This window comes from Carcharodon carcharias, chromosome 10 (genome assembly GCF_017639515.1).
Source record: "Carcharodon carcharias isolate sCarCar2 chromosome 10, sCarCar2.pri, whole genome shotgun sequence".
NCBI lineage: Eukaryota > Metazoa > Chordata > Chondrichthyes > Lamniformes > Lamnidae > Carcharodon > Carcharodon carcharias.
Genome location: NC_054476.1, coordinates 34,671,136 through 34,683,668, shown reverse-complemented (window position 1 = coordinate 34,683,668; position 12,533 = coordinate 34,671,136). Strand labels below are relative to the sequence as shown.

The window sequence follows — 12,533 nt, the reverse complement described above, 5'->3', positions numbered from 1 at the left end:
CTGGGTTAAAAGCCTGCAAATTCCTCCTTAACAGCAATGTCGATGTACCTATACAAGATGAACTTCAGTGGTTCAAGGCGGCAGCTCAGCACTACTTGTTCAAGGGCAATTAGGAATGGTTAATAAATGCTGGCCTTGCCCACGATGCCCTTGCAAGCTGTCCTTGAGAAGGTGGTGATGAATCACCCTGTTGAATATAAACTGAGTGGCTTGCTAGGCCATTAAGTTTTGGTCCCCTAAGGAAGGATATACTTGCCAAAGAGGGAGCCCAATGGAGGTTCACCAGACCATTTCCTAGGATGGCAGGACTATCCTATGAGGAGACTGGACCGGTATTCTCTAGAGTTTAGAAGAATGAGAGGTGATCACATTGAAACATACAAAATTCTTAAGGGGCTTGACAGGGTAGATGCAGAAAGCATGTTTCCCTTGGCTGGGGGTTCAAGAACCAGGGGACACATTCTCAGAATAAGGGGCATGCCATTTAGTACAGGGATGAGGAGGAATTTCTTCACTCAGAGTGGTGAATCTCCACTTTCCTACTGTTCACCATAACCCTCAACTCTTTTGTAATTAAAAAGTCTGTCTATCTCCGGATGTAATCTGGATTTAGTGGCATTTGTTTGGGGGGGGGGGGGGGAGATGTTGACACCAGAAAAACTCCCCACTCATCTTTAAATAGTACCATGTGATCCTTAATGTCCATGTGAATGACAAGGGTCTACACAATCTCAGGTTAAGATCCAATTTGACATGGCTTAACACTTCATTAGTACCATCTGAGACTATCAACATCGATTAGGAGCCTTGATCCAATAAAACTTCTGATCCAGGAATGACATGGCTACTAACTAAAGTACAGGAGGATCAGCAGTCATCTTGTACAAATGCCCTCCTTGATTTTTATTCCACAAGTGTTCATTGACCAAGAAACCATGAAGAAATTAGTCACGGCTAGATTATAACAGAGGATCCGAACTACAGATCCACTCAGGAGATCTTCTGTCCAGCACAATGATCACGTGTATTTATATGGCGCCATTACCTTAGCAAATTGTTCTAGGTGTTTCATAGAAAAGCAGTCAGAAAAAAATGGACATTGTGTCAATGAAAGATATATTAGGATGGGTGACTTGGTCAAAGAAGCAGTTTTTAAGGAGGGCCTTGAAGGACTAGAGAGTGAAAGAGGCAGAGAGTTCTAGGAAATTAATCGCAGAGTGAGAGACCTAGAAGGCCACCAATAGCAGTCCAAAGAGAATGTGGATTGTGAAAGAGGCAGAGCTGGAGGAACTAGGATTCTGAGAGAGTGAACGTATGGGGTTATGGAGGTAAGTGACTATAGGAAATTTTAGAGATGGGAGGGTGGGAACGCAGCCAGAAAGGGATTGAAACATATTTTATAACATTAGCTGTTTTATCTATGATAAAAAATAGAGTGCTGGGCCTTCCTTTAATAGTCCCTAAATGATAGATATGTGCAATAAAAGGTGGTATTTTTATGACAGAAAAATCTTTCAGAATGTCAGGACATCCCAAAGTGCTTTACAACCAATGAAGTGCTTTTGAAGTGTATTCACAAAGAACAATGTGATAATGATCAAATATCTGTTTCTTGTGATGTTGACTGAGGAATAAATATTGGCCAGGACATTGGCCATGGGATCTTTTACATGAGAGAGTTAGATGGGGTCTCTGTTTAATGTTTCATCCAAAAAAAACCTCTGACAGTACAGCACTCCCTCAGTTCTGCAAGGGAGCATCAGTAGAGATTTTTGTGCTCAAAACTCTGGAGTGGGTCTTGAACCCATGATCCGCTATGGGTGAGTGTGCTACCCACTGAGCCACTGCAGAAAAAATAATTAATATGTAGTTTGAAAGTGGCAGCCTGATGTGCACCTTCTTAATGGGGTTCCTGTGTACGAATACTTAACATCTTCACGTTGTGTCTCTCTGTGTGTTGCTCACTGAGGTGCTAACCTGATTCAAAGAAGTGGATCTGGATGGTGAGAGAAAGTAGATTACCTAAAGAATTAGTGGGTGTGTGTCAGCGTTGGTTGGAATCTATACCCAGAGGTGAGCTTCCCCTATCATCTCCATCACCAAGACTGTCTACTTCATCTGCCTCCACCTTTCTCTCAGTCCATCTACTGCTGAAATCCTCGTTCTTGCTTTTGCCACCTCCAGACTTAATTAACTCTCCTGTCTGATCTCCCATCTTCCACCCCACCCTCCAGAAACCTAAGCTCACCCATGACTCTGCTTCTTGCAACCTATCACTCATAATCACCCCCTGCGCTTGCACTGGCTCTCAGTGTGGCAACATCTCTTCAAAGCCTTGCCCCCCCACCCCCTTACCTCCACTGCCTCCTCCAGCCCTACAACCCTCTAAGATATCTGTGCTCCTCCAGTTCCAGCCCTTGAATCCCCAATATTCTTTGCACCACCCTTTGGCAGCTGTGCTTTCAGCTGCCTAGGCCCTAAGCTCTAAAATTTGTTCCTTAACCTCAGGGCTCTCCACTTGTCGCCCCTTCTTTAAGATGCTCCTGAATCTTAGCTGGCATTTCAGTGCAATAGTGAGGGAATGCTGCATGGTCATAAGTGTTGTCTATCAGATGAGATGTTGAACTGGGATCTCATCTGCCCTTTTCCACTGGACCTTAACGATTCTGTGGCACTATTTTGAAGAGAAGGGTAGTTCCTTCTGGTGTCTTGGCCAATATGTATTCCTCAATTAACATCATTAAATAGTTTATCTGATCATTATCACAATGCTGTTTGCAGGAGTTTGCTGTCAGCAAATTGGCTGCAGTTGTTTTCAACATTACAACAGTGATCACATTTTATAAAGCACCTCATTAGTTGTAAAGCATTTTGGGACATCCTGAGACTGAGAAAAGTTTGATGTAAATGCAAGTTCACTCTTTCTTCAATCTTATTTAAAATCTACCTTTGACCAAGCTTTAGGCCCCCTGTGCTAACATCTCCTGGCTGAGTGTCAAAATTTGTGTCTGATTACAAGCCTGTGAAGTTCTAGGGAACTTTGACTATGTTGAAGGCACTATATAAACACAAGTTGTTGTTACAGTAAAGCAATGTATGACTTTTGCACGTAAATGCACCATAAAATGCACAATCACGGCTGCAGCCTGCAACCGCAGTTTTAAATACTGCAGCTTTCTCGAAGACAAAATAAACCAGCAGTGAAACGAGGCACACTGTTACCCTTTTGATAGCACATGGTTCCAATGGTGCAGAAATGTGAGCTATTTCCTGATCTCTCCTGTCCTCCCTCCCCATGTCCCTATTCAAAAAATCACCACAGATGGACTTGGAAACCTCACCGCTGTTCATCTTGGTGCATTTTTAAAATGCAGATGAAACAGTTAAAGCTGTAAAATTCTTCAAATAACTTTGCAAAGCGACTAGGAACTACAAGATAAACTTAACGCAAACCCCTGTCTGTGCACAATTGTGTCACATGATTTAAAAGAGCTTTCTTGAGGGATAGGCTTGTGGCAATGCCGTGGTCCTTAATGACATGTTCCAGGATCAACCGGCCAATAATTGATTTTCAGTAACCCACCCAGGGGTTACTGAAGTGAGGGAAGGGGGGTGGGGGGGAGGAACTCTAATTCATGAAAAGAGCTGTCACAACTTGTACAGGTTTCTCCAGTTAAAACGAAGAAGCACAAAAGCTACTTACCCTCTTCAGCCAAGAAAGATGTTTGTAAATATCGATCTCACCATCCATGCTATGGGTCTGCAGCCTCCATATTCCCAGGGAGAGTGAGAGGGGGAGAGAGAAAAAGTGAGAGAGAGAGGCGCAGGGAACTGTCTGCACAAAAGTGTAGTTCTACTGCAAGGAACAGCCGCAGTACTGTCCCCTTACAGTGAAAGTGATGAGTGGAGTATAAATCCAATTCTCATTCCCCCTTCCCCGCGGCTCAGAACAGACTAAAATCGAGGTAACGCCAATTGTAACAAAGCAGAACGTCTTGACTCGGTAGATCCACAGAGCATCTGGCTCGCAGTAAAAGAAATCGCAAACTTTAATGACAGTCTCTCCTCAGTGCACTTACTACTGCGGACTAGCAGTCAACAAACTCAAAATGTAATCCGATTCGGGTGCCTCTATTGCTTTTCGGTGGGGGGGGGGGGGGGGGGGGGGGGGGGGGTGGGGGTAGTGTTTGTTGTTAAAGCAGCAGTCTCGTTTCTGTATTGATCAAGTGAGACAGACTTAACTGCTAACCCGACTCCAGCTATTTCCTGTTGTACTAGTAATGATCACACACCATAAGCCATTTCTCCCCACCCCCTACTGCATTTCACTGAATATCAAGACTAAATATAGCACCGTTCACCCTTGTCCTGCGAACTTCATTAAAAGCTGAGGAGCCAAGTTAAAAACGGTCGAGGGATTCTTTAGCGGGCGAAAGTTTGTTTGCAAAAACACCATCTCACTCGGATAACAGGGATCCAATATTTTTTGAGCTGGGTCACTCTAACATTCTCACCCAGGGCACCTGATTCTCTGGCCAGGCCAATGTTACAAAGCTCACTGGTTCCCCTGGTAACAGCAGGTTAATTTTAAGTCGCGAATGGGATTCAAACAGGCTAATCCGCTTTAAGTGCTTTTCGGTCTTCACCAACAACAGTTTCAATTAGGGTCAGGAGCTCTGGCATTACATAAAGAGTGAAAAGGGACGATATCCACGCTGACAGCCTCAGTGCAGTTCTGAAGGAGTGCTGCACTGTCAGGAGGTGCCAGCTTCCAGATGAGGTGGCTTCTGCCCTCTCAGGCGGACATAGGATATTATTTTGAAGAAGAGCAGGGGAGTACTCCCCCCTCCCCCCCAATGTTATGGCCAATGTTTATCTCACCCACCATCATCATCACTTATGGCCACTGTCACATTACTGTTTGAGAGAGCTTGCTGTGCGCTAATTGACACATCCTGATGACTACAAAGGTGACTACACTTCAAACAACATTTGAAAAGCGCTTCAGAAATGCACACTTTTTCTATTTCTTTCTTCATGAAAAGCTGTTCAGAGTCCATCAACTTTTAGATTTGCTCCTGTCAGGCTTACCTCAGCACTCAAGCGGCTGCTGATTATTACAGCTCTTTTCTGTGCTGCTGGGCATTTCTACTAACAGCTAAGCCATTTAAAAACTGGAAAAATTTGCTCCAACGCTTGTTGGCGCCTTTAACAACATCCCGAAGTGCTTTACAGCCAATGAAGTGTCGCCACTGTTGTAATGTAATTAAAAGCAGTAGCCAATTTGCACTCACCAAATTCCTAAGGCACTTTACAGGAGTGTGATTAGACACATTTCAACACAGACAAGGAAGGAAATATTAAGGCAGGTGATCAAAAATGTGGCCAAAATGGTAGGCTTCGAGGTCTTAGAGAGGAGGAAGGGTTTACCGGGGGAATTCAGAGCTAAGGGCCCAGGCAGCTGAAGGCACAGTCACCAATGGTGGAGCAAAGGAACTGGGTGATGCACAACAGGCCAGGATTGGAGGAACACAGAGCTCTTGGAGGGTTTCAGCATGCATTAAATACGTATTTGTGGCAATGTACATGTATTTGTGCATAACAAATTCAGGGCTCTTATTTTTCAATGAACCAGCTGCAAATTTGGACTGGATTTCATGGTCAGCAGTGAACATACAGTGTCAAGACAGTTCTTACAATTTCCCACAAACATTTTATTGGCTTAGTATAGCACAATCTCATTGGTCAACCACCCAAAGAGTGCAGCACCTTCCACAGCATATCTGCAGCCCAGACATATAGGGCAAGTAATTATGTTTCTTCTTAACCAATCAGATGGAGGTAATGATAATGAATCTGACCAGAAAGCGTAATCTAGAATGATGATTTTTTTTTTATTAGTTCATGGGATTTGGGATGTACTAAATGCTGTGTAGACCATCCCTAATTGCCCTGTTCAGAGGGCATTTAAGAGCCAAAGACACTGTTGTGGGTCTGAAGTCACATGTAGGCCAGACCAGGTAAGGGCAGCAGATTTCCTTTCTGATGGGTTTTTGCAACAATCAGCAATGATTTTCTGGTCATCATCAGAATTTTAATTCCAGATTTCTGCTGAATTTAGATTTTAACCATCTGCCATGTTAGGATTTGAACACGGGTCCCCAGAGCAATACCATGGGTCTCCAGAATACTGGTCCAGTGACAATACCACTATGCTACCACCTCCTCAAATCCAATATCAAATCAGGTATAGAAAAAGGGGCGATAAGGGATGGAACGAAAAAGTAAAAAAAATTGAAAAAGAACATCTCCAACGATAATTACCATCTGAAGAAATGAGATTCCAACAGTTCTAAAAGTTAATTTTCAGTGTCATAGAAGTTGTTTGATAGTAGACAGGGAAACAGTGCTGTTGTGGTAATGTCACTGGACTGATAATCCAGAGGCCCAGGCTGGGACATCGTTTCAAATCCCACTACAGCAGCTGGTAGAATTTAAATTCAATTAATAAGGCTGGAATATAAAGCTAGTATCAGCAATGATGACCATGAAGCTATCATCAAAACCCATTCAGTTCACTAATACTCTTTAGGGAAGGAAACCTGCCAGCCTTACCCAGTCTGGCCTACATGTGACTCCAGACTCTTAACTTCCCTCTGAAATGTCCTAGTAAGCCACCCAGTTCAAGGGCAATTAGGGACTGGAAACAAATGCTGCCCTTGCCAGCAATGCCCACATCCCATGAAAGAAGAAAAAAAGACAGTGCTAAAAAGGGTACTTAAGCTGGATTGGATATGAACTAACTTTTTTTTTGGAGTGTAGTATCTGAGAGTTAAGTATAGCAACTTCATGCTGTTCCATGTATTTGGATGGTGGGTCTGAAAACAAGACTGTTTTTGAGGTAGTTTTGGAGGACAAAGTCTCTTGGACAGCAACTTCCTGATGTCCATGTTGAACTACACAGATTTGGTGACCAGAAGTTGCTGTCTGATTTCCACATTAATAATGCTGAATGCTGTACACCTCACTGTTATTTTTACAGCAAAATGCAGCCCAATGTTTGCAGGGAATGAATATGGGAGAAGGTAGACAGACAGCAATGTTAACAAGAGGACTGTATTCAACTGAGGTTCCTATTCCCTATACTTCCAACTTTCTCCCTTTAACCTCCTGCTTGGAATAGAAAGAGGGTTCCCCTTGTTCTCGCCTTCTGCCCCACCAGCCTCCTCTTTCAACAGATCATCTTTCACTATGATCCCTCCCAACTCCAACATCATCCCACTGGAAAACATATTGCTCCCTTCCACCCCCAAACAAAAGACTCAAGTCTGTGTTATGGGATCCAAAGGGAGAGGTTAAAAAAAAAACTGGTTGATTGTTGAATTCTTAAGTTACAAGAGAGTGAAGGATCACAATGTTGGGCACATTTATGTTTAAGCCAAAAGCTGGAAGAAACACAATGGGTCCAATGGCTGTGAATTTCTATGACTCTGTCTGCAAGCATATCAAGTTTAGAAACATCCCCAAGGGTTGAGAAGATTCACTTAGGGCACAATCTTTTCATTTAGAATGATATTGGGCTCAAAAAATATTGGTTTGATAATGCCCTTCCTTGCTGCATAACAAAGCCTTTCTTTGAACTGAATTCTTTTTGGACTGATGAGGTGACATTGAGACACTCCAATTGTCACAAGAGGAATGTAATTTAAAAAAAATCAATAAAGCTAACTCTGAGCAGGAGAATGTCAGGAAGAGAATCGAAGGCTTGGGAAACAAAGCCTTGGGCCCTGTGACCGACATCTACTCCTGGTTCAGCAAATTTTAAAATTTTCATCACTGTTTTCAAATTCTTCCATGTCTCTGGTCTATCTCTGTAATTTCATCAAGTTACATAGCCCTCCAAGATATCTGCGCTCCTCAGTTCTGGCCTCTAGAGAATCCTCAATTTTAATCATTCCACCCTCGGTGGTCTTGCCTTCAGCTTTCAAGACCCCAAGCTCTGGATTTCCCCCTCTCAACCTCTCTGCCTCTCTTTCCTTATTTAAGATACTCCTTCAAATCTACCTCTTTCATCAAACATTTGGTAATCTGCCCTAATATCGCATTATGTGGCTCAGTGTCAAATTTTGTTTTATAATGCTCCTTTCAATTCTTTCACAGGGTATGGGTGTCACTGGCTAGACCAGCATTTATTGCCCATCCCTAATTGCCCTTGAGAAAGTGGGCCAACTTCTTGAACTGCTGCAGTCTATGGTGTAGGAACACCCACAGTGCTGTTAGGGAGGGAATTCCAGGACTTTTGACCCAGTGACAGTGAAGGAATAGCAATACAGTTCCAAGTCAGGATGGGGTGTGACTTGGAGGTGAAATTCTGAAGGAGCATGTGATATTTCACTATGTCAAAGGCACTATACTACTGAAAGTTGCTGTTGTTGACTTGTCTGAAGCTTTTGTACATTGTTATTGAACTCTCAGAGAATGAGACAGATGGAGTTAATGACCCAACATTCATAGGTTTCTCGTTCGCCACTTACAACAATTGCTCATGTCCTTTAAAACTGCAAAATAACCAAAGGATTTTCACAAAAGGTGTAACCCAAAATAAACAGATATCAAGCCAAAGAAGGAAAGATTAAGGCACAGTTGCCAAGTGGGATGAAGGGGTGGATGGGAACCCCCACATCAGAAGAACAGAGTGATTGTGGATGGAGGGGTGTACATTGTAAGGTTGCAGAAGGTGACAGAGATGGCGAGGATGTGGTCGTGAAGGCTTTGAAAATATAAAATTGGAGGTATTACGGTTACAAGGTCAGGGATCATAGGTGAGGGGAACATGGTATAGGATAGGATATAGACAAAGCTTTGGATCAGTTGTTGTTTATGGAGGGTGAGAGGTCAGTCATTGGAATAAAATTGGAATTTAATACTGCAGACTGGCAATGGAATTTTGTAGAACTCTATGTTCAGGTCAGTGGAGCATTGAAGTGGGATATTCATCACCCATATCTGTCAGATTGAGACAATGGTGTTTTCTGAAAGATATGAGCTGTTTCAAATAGCTACTTCACCACTGTATGAGAAGAGAGGTCTTTTCATTCCTGCCAGACATCAACACGAGATAAGCTTGGGTGGTCCAGTTCAATGATGTATTCATTCAGGGCTTCCTACACAAGAAACTCCTTGGTTTGATGTAATCTTGTGGGTATTGGTAGAAATCTCAAATGCTAGATTAGGAATTGGCTCCAACCTTGCAACACAAAGTTCATGGTTAACAGATATGATTCAGTTTGGAGACATATTACTAATGGTGTACCCATGAGATCAGTCCTAGGCCTGTTACTTTGTACGGTCTTTACTAATGACCTGGATAGTGGTGTTGGAGTACTGAGTAAATAGGCAGATTAAACCAAAGTCTCTGTAAGGGTTAAGGTAGTAGTAGATTGTAGAAGATAGCATTGACAAATGGCCTTTAATTTAGATAAATGCAGCGATGCACATTGCTCAGGCCATCACAGCATATTCAAATAATTTAGAGGGGGAAAGAACCAAGACAGAGATAGGCATTGGTGTTATTGTGCACTGAATGTTCATGACTAATGCAGAGACAATATAGCTAAAGCTTCACCAGCTCCAATAGATGTTATTAAAGGAACATTTTTAAGAAACATTGAACAATACAAACCCATAAATTGTAATGGGGAGGAATTTTGCAATCAGATTCCATTGAAAGGCTTAGCTTCCTAGGGTCTATTCCCAAATCTGGGTGTCAACAACAATCTGCTTTTATATAGTGCCTTGAACACTGCAAAATATCCCATGGCACTTCACAGGAGCGATTATCCAAAGAGATTTGACACTGAGCCAGGGGAGGTTAGGTGATTAAAAGCTTGGTCAAAGAGGTAGGTTTTAAGGAGTGTCTTACAAAAGGAGAATGAAGAAGAGGTGGAGAGGTTTAGGGCTGGAGGAGGTAACAGATGAGGAGGAGGAAGTCCCATGGAGGGATTTGAAAACCAAGATAACACTTTTAAATCATGCAAAAGTACAGCACAGAAGGATGCTTTTCTGTCCATCGAGTCTTCGCTAGCTCTTTCAAAGTGAAATCCAATTTCTTTTATTCATTCACGGGATGTGGGATGTGGGCTTTGCTGGCTGGGCCAGCATTTATTGCCCATCCCTAGTTGCCCTTCAGGTGATGGTGGTGAGCTGCCTTCTTGCTGAATTCCATGTGGTGTAGGCACACTCACAGTGCTGTTAGGGAGGGAGTTCCAGGATTTTGACCCAGTGACAGTGAAGGAACGGCGATATATTTCTAGGTCAGGCTGGTGAATGACTTGGAGGGGAACTTCCAGGTGGTGGTGTTCCCATTTATATGCTGCCCTTGTCCTTCTAGATGGTAATGGTCATGGGTTTGGAAGGTGCTATCTAAGGAGCTTTGGTGAATTCCTGCAGTGCATCTTGTAGATGGTGCCCACTGCTGTTACTGAGTGTCGGTAGTGGAGCAAGTGAATGTCTGTGGATGTGGTGTCAATCAAGCAGACTGCTTTGTCCTGGATGATGTCCAGCTTCACCAGTGTTGTAGGAGCTGCACTCATCCAGGCAAGTGGGGAGTATTCCATCACATTCCTCACTTGTGCCTTGTAGATGGTGGACAGGCTTTGGGGAGACAGGAGGCGAGTTACCCTTCACATGATTCCTAGCCTCTGATCTGCTCTTGTAGCCACAGTATTGAAATGGCTAGTCCAGTTCAGTTTCTGGTCAATGGTAACCCCCAGGATGTTGATAGTGGGGGATTCAGTGATGGTAACACCACTGAACATCAAGGGGCGATGGTTAGATTCTCTTTTGTTGGAGATGGTCATTGCCTGACACTTGCGTGGCACGAATGTTGCTTGCCGCTTGCCAGCCCAAGCCTGGATATTGTCCAGGTCTTGCTGCATTTGGACATGGACTGCTTCAGTATCTGAGGAGTCGCGATTCGTGAACATTGTGCAATCATCAGTGAACATCCCCACTTCTGACTTTATGATGGAAGGAAGGTCATTGATGAAACAGCTCAAGATGGTTGGGCCGAGGACACTACCCTGAGGAACTCCTGCATTGATGTCCTGCAGCTGAAATGACTGACCTCCAACAACCACAGCCATCTTCCTTTGTGCTAGGTATGACTCCAACCAGCAGAGAGTTTTCCCCCTGATTCCCATTGACTCTGGTTTTGCTAAGGCTCCTTGATGCCACACTCAGTCAAATGCTGCCTTGATGTCAGGGCAGTCATTCTCACCTTACCTGTTCAGCCATTTTGTCCATGTTTGAACCAAGGCTCTAATGAGGTCAAGAGCTGAGTGGCCCTGGCGAAACCCAAACTGGGCATCAATGAGCAGGTCACTGCTAAGCAAGTGCCACTTGATAGCACTGTTGATGACCCCTTCCATTACTTTACTGATGATCGAGAGTAGACCGATGGGACGGTAATTGCCTGGGTTAGATTTGTCCTTGTTGTGTACAGGACATAGCTGGGCAATTTTCCACATAACCTGGTAGATGCCAGTGTTGTAGCTGTACTGGCTAGGGGCTCGGGCAAGTTCTGGAGCACAAGTCTTCAGTACTATTGCTGGAATATTGTCAGGGCCCATAGCCTTTGCAGTATCCAGTGTCTTCAGCTGTTTCTTGATATCACGTGGAGTGAATCGAATTGGCTGAAGACTGGCATCTGTGATGCTGGGGACCTCCGGAGAAGGCCGAGAAGGATCATCCACGTGGCACTTCTGACTGAAGATGGTTGCGAATGCTTCAGCCTTATCTTTTGCACTGCTGTGCTGGGCTCCTCCACCATTGAGGATGGGGATATTTGTGCAGCCTCCTCCCTCCAGTCAGTTGTTTAATTGTCCACCACCATTCACGGCTGGATGTGTCAGGGTTGCAGAGCTTAGACCTGATCCGTTGGTTTTGGGATTGCTTAGCTCTGTCTATCACTTGCTGCTTATGCAGCTTGGCATGCAAATAATCCCGTTTTATAGCTTCACTTCATTTTTTTTTTAGGTATGCCTGGTGCTGCTCCTGGCATGGCATCCTGCACTCTTCACTGAACCAGGGTTGATCCTCTGGCTTGACGGTGATGATAGTGTGGGGGATATGCCAGGCCATGAGGTTACAGATTGTGTTCAAGTACAATTCTGCTGCTGCTAATGGCCCTGCTAAGTGCCTCTTGGATGCCCAATCTTGAGTTGCTAGATCTGTTCGAAATCTATCCCATTTAGCACAGTGGTAGAGCCACACAACACGATGGAGGGTATCCTCAATGTGAAGGCGGTACTTCGTCTCCACAAGGACTATGCGGTGCTTACTCCTACCGATACTGCCATGCATCTGTGGCAAGCAGGTTGGTGAGGATGAGGTCAAGTATGTTTTCCCTCTTGTTGGTTTCCTCACCAATTAGTGAATTTTTACTGATATTCCCCAATAGTTCGACATTATTTCCTATTTCAAGTATTAATCCACCTCCATTTAAGGCTACTATTGAATCTGTTTCCACTACC

General features: G+C 43.9%; 1 protein-coding gene across 14 annotated transcripts in view; it reads right to left on the bottom strand.

Annotated features, from left to right (window-relative positions):
• The window catches only part of LOC121283058 (liprin-beta-2-like), a 312,826-nt gene that overhangs the window by 120,690 nt on the left and 179,603 nt on the right, over positions 1-12,533 (bottom strand). The window contains exon 1 of one of the 14 annotated variants that reach the window (XM_041197073.1): positions 3,704-3,767. The exons of the other annotated variants lie outside the window; for them this stretch is intronic. Within the exon in view, the coding sequence (XP_041053007.1) occupies positions 3,704-3,751 (48 nt within the window). The 5' untranslated portion in view covers positions 3,752-3,767. Of the gene's footprint in view, positions 1-3,703; positions 3,768-12,533 lie in introns of those variants that run through there. 14 annotated transcript variants of the gene reach the window in all.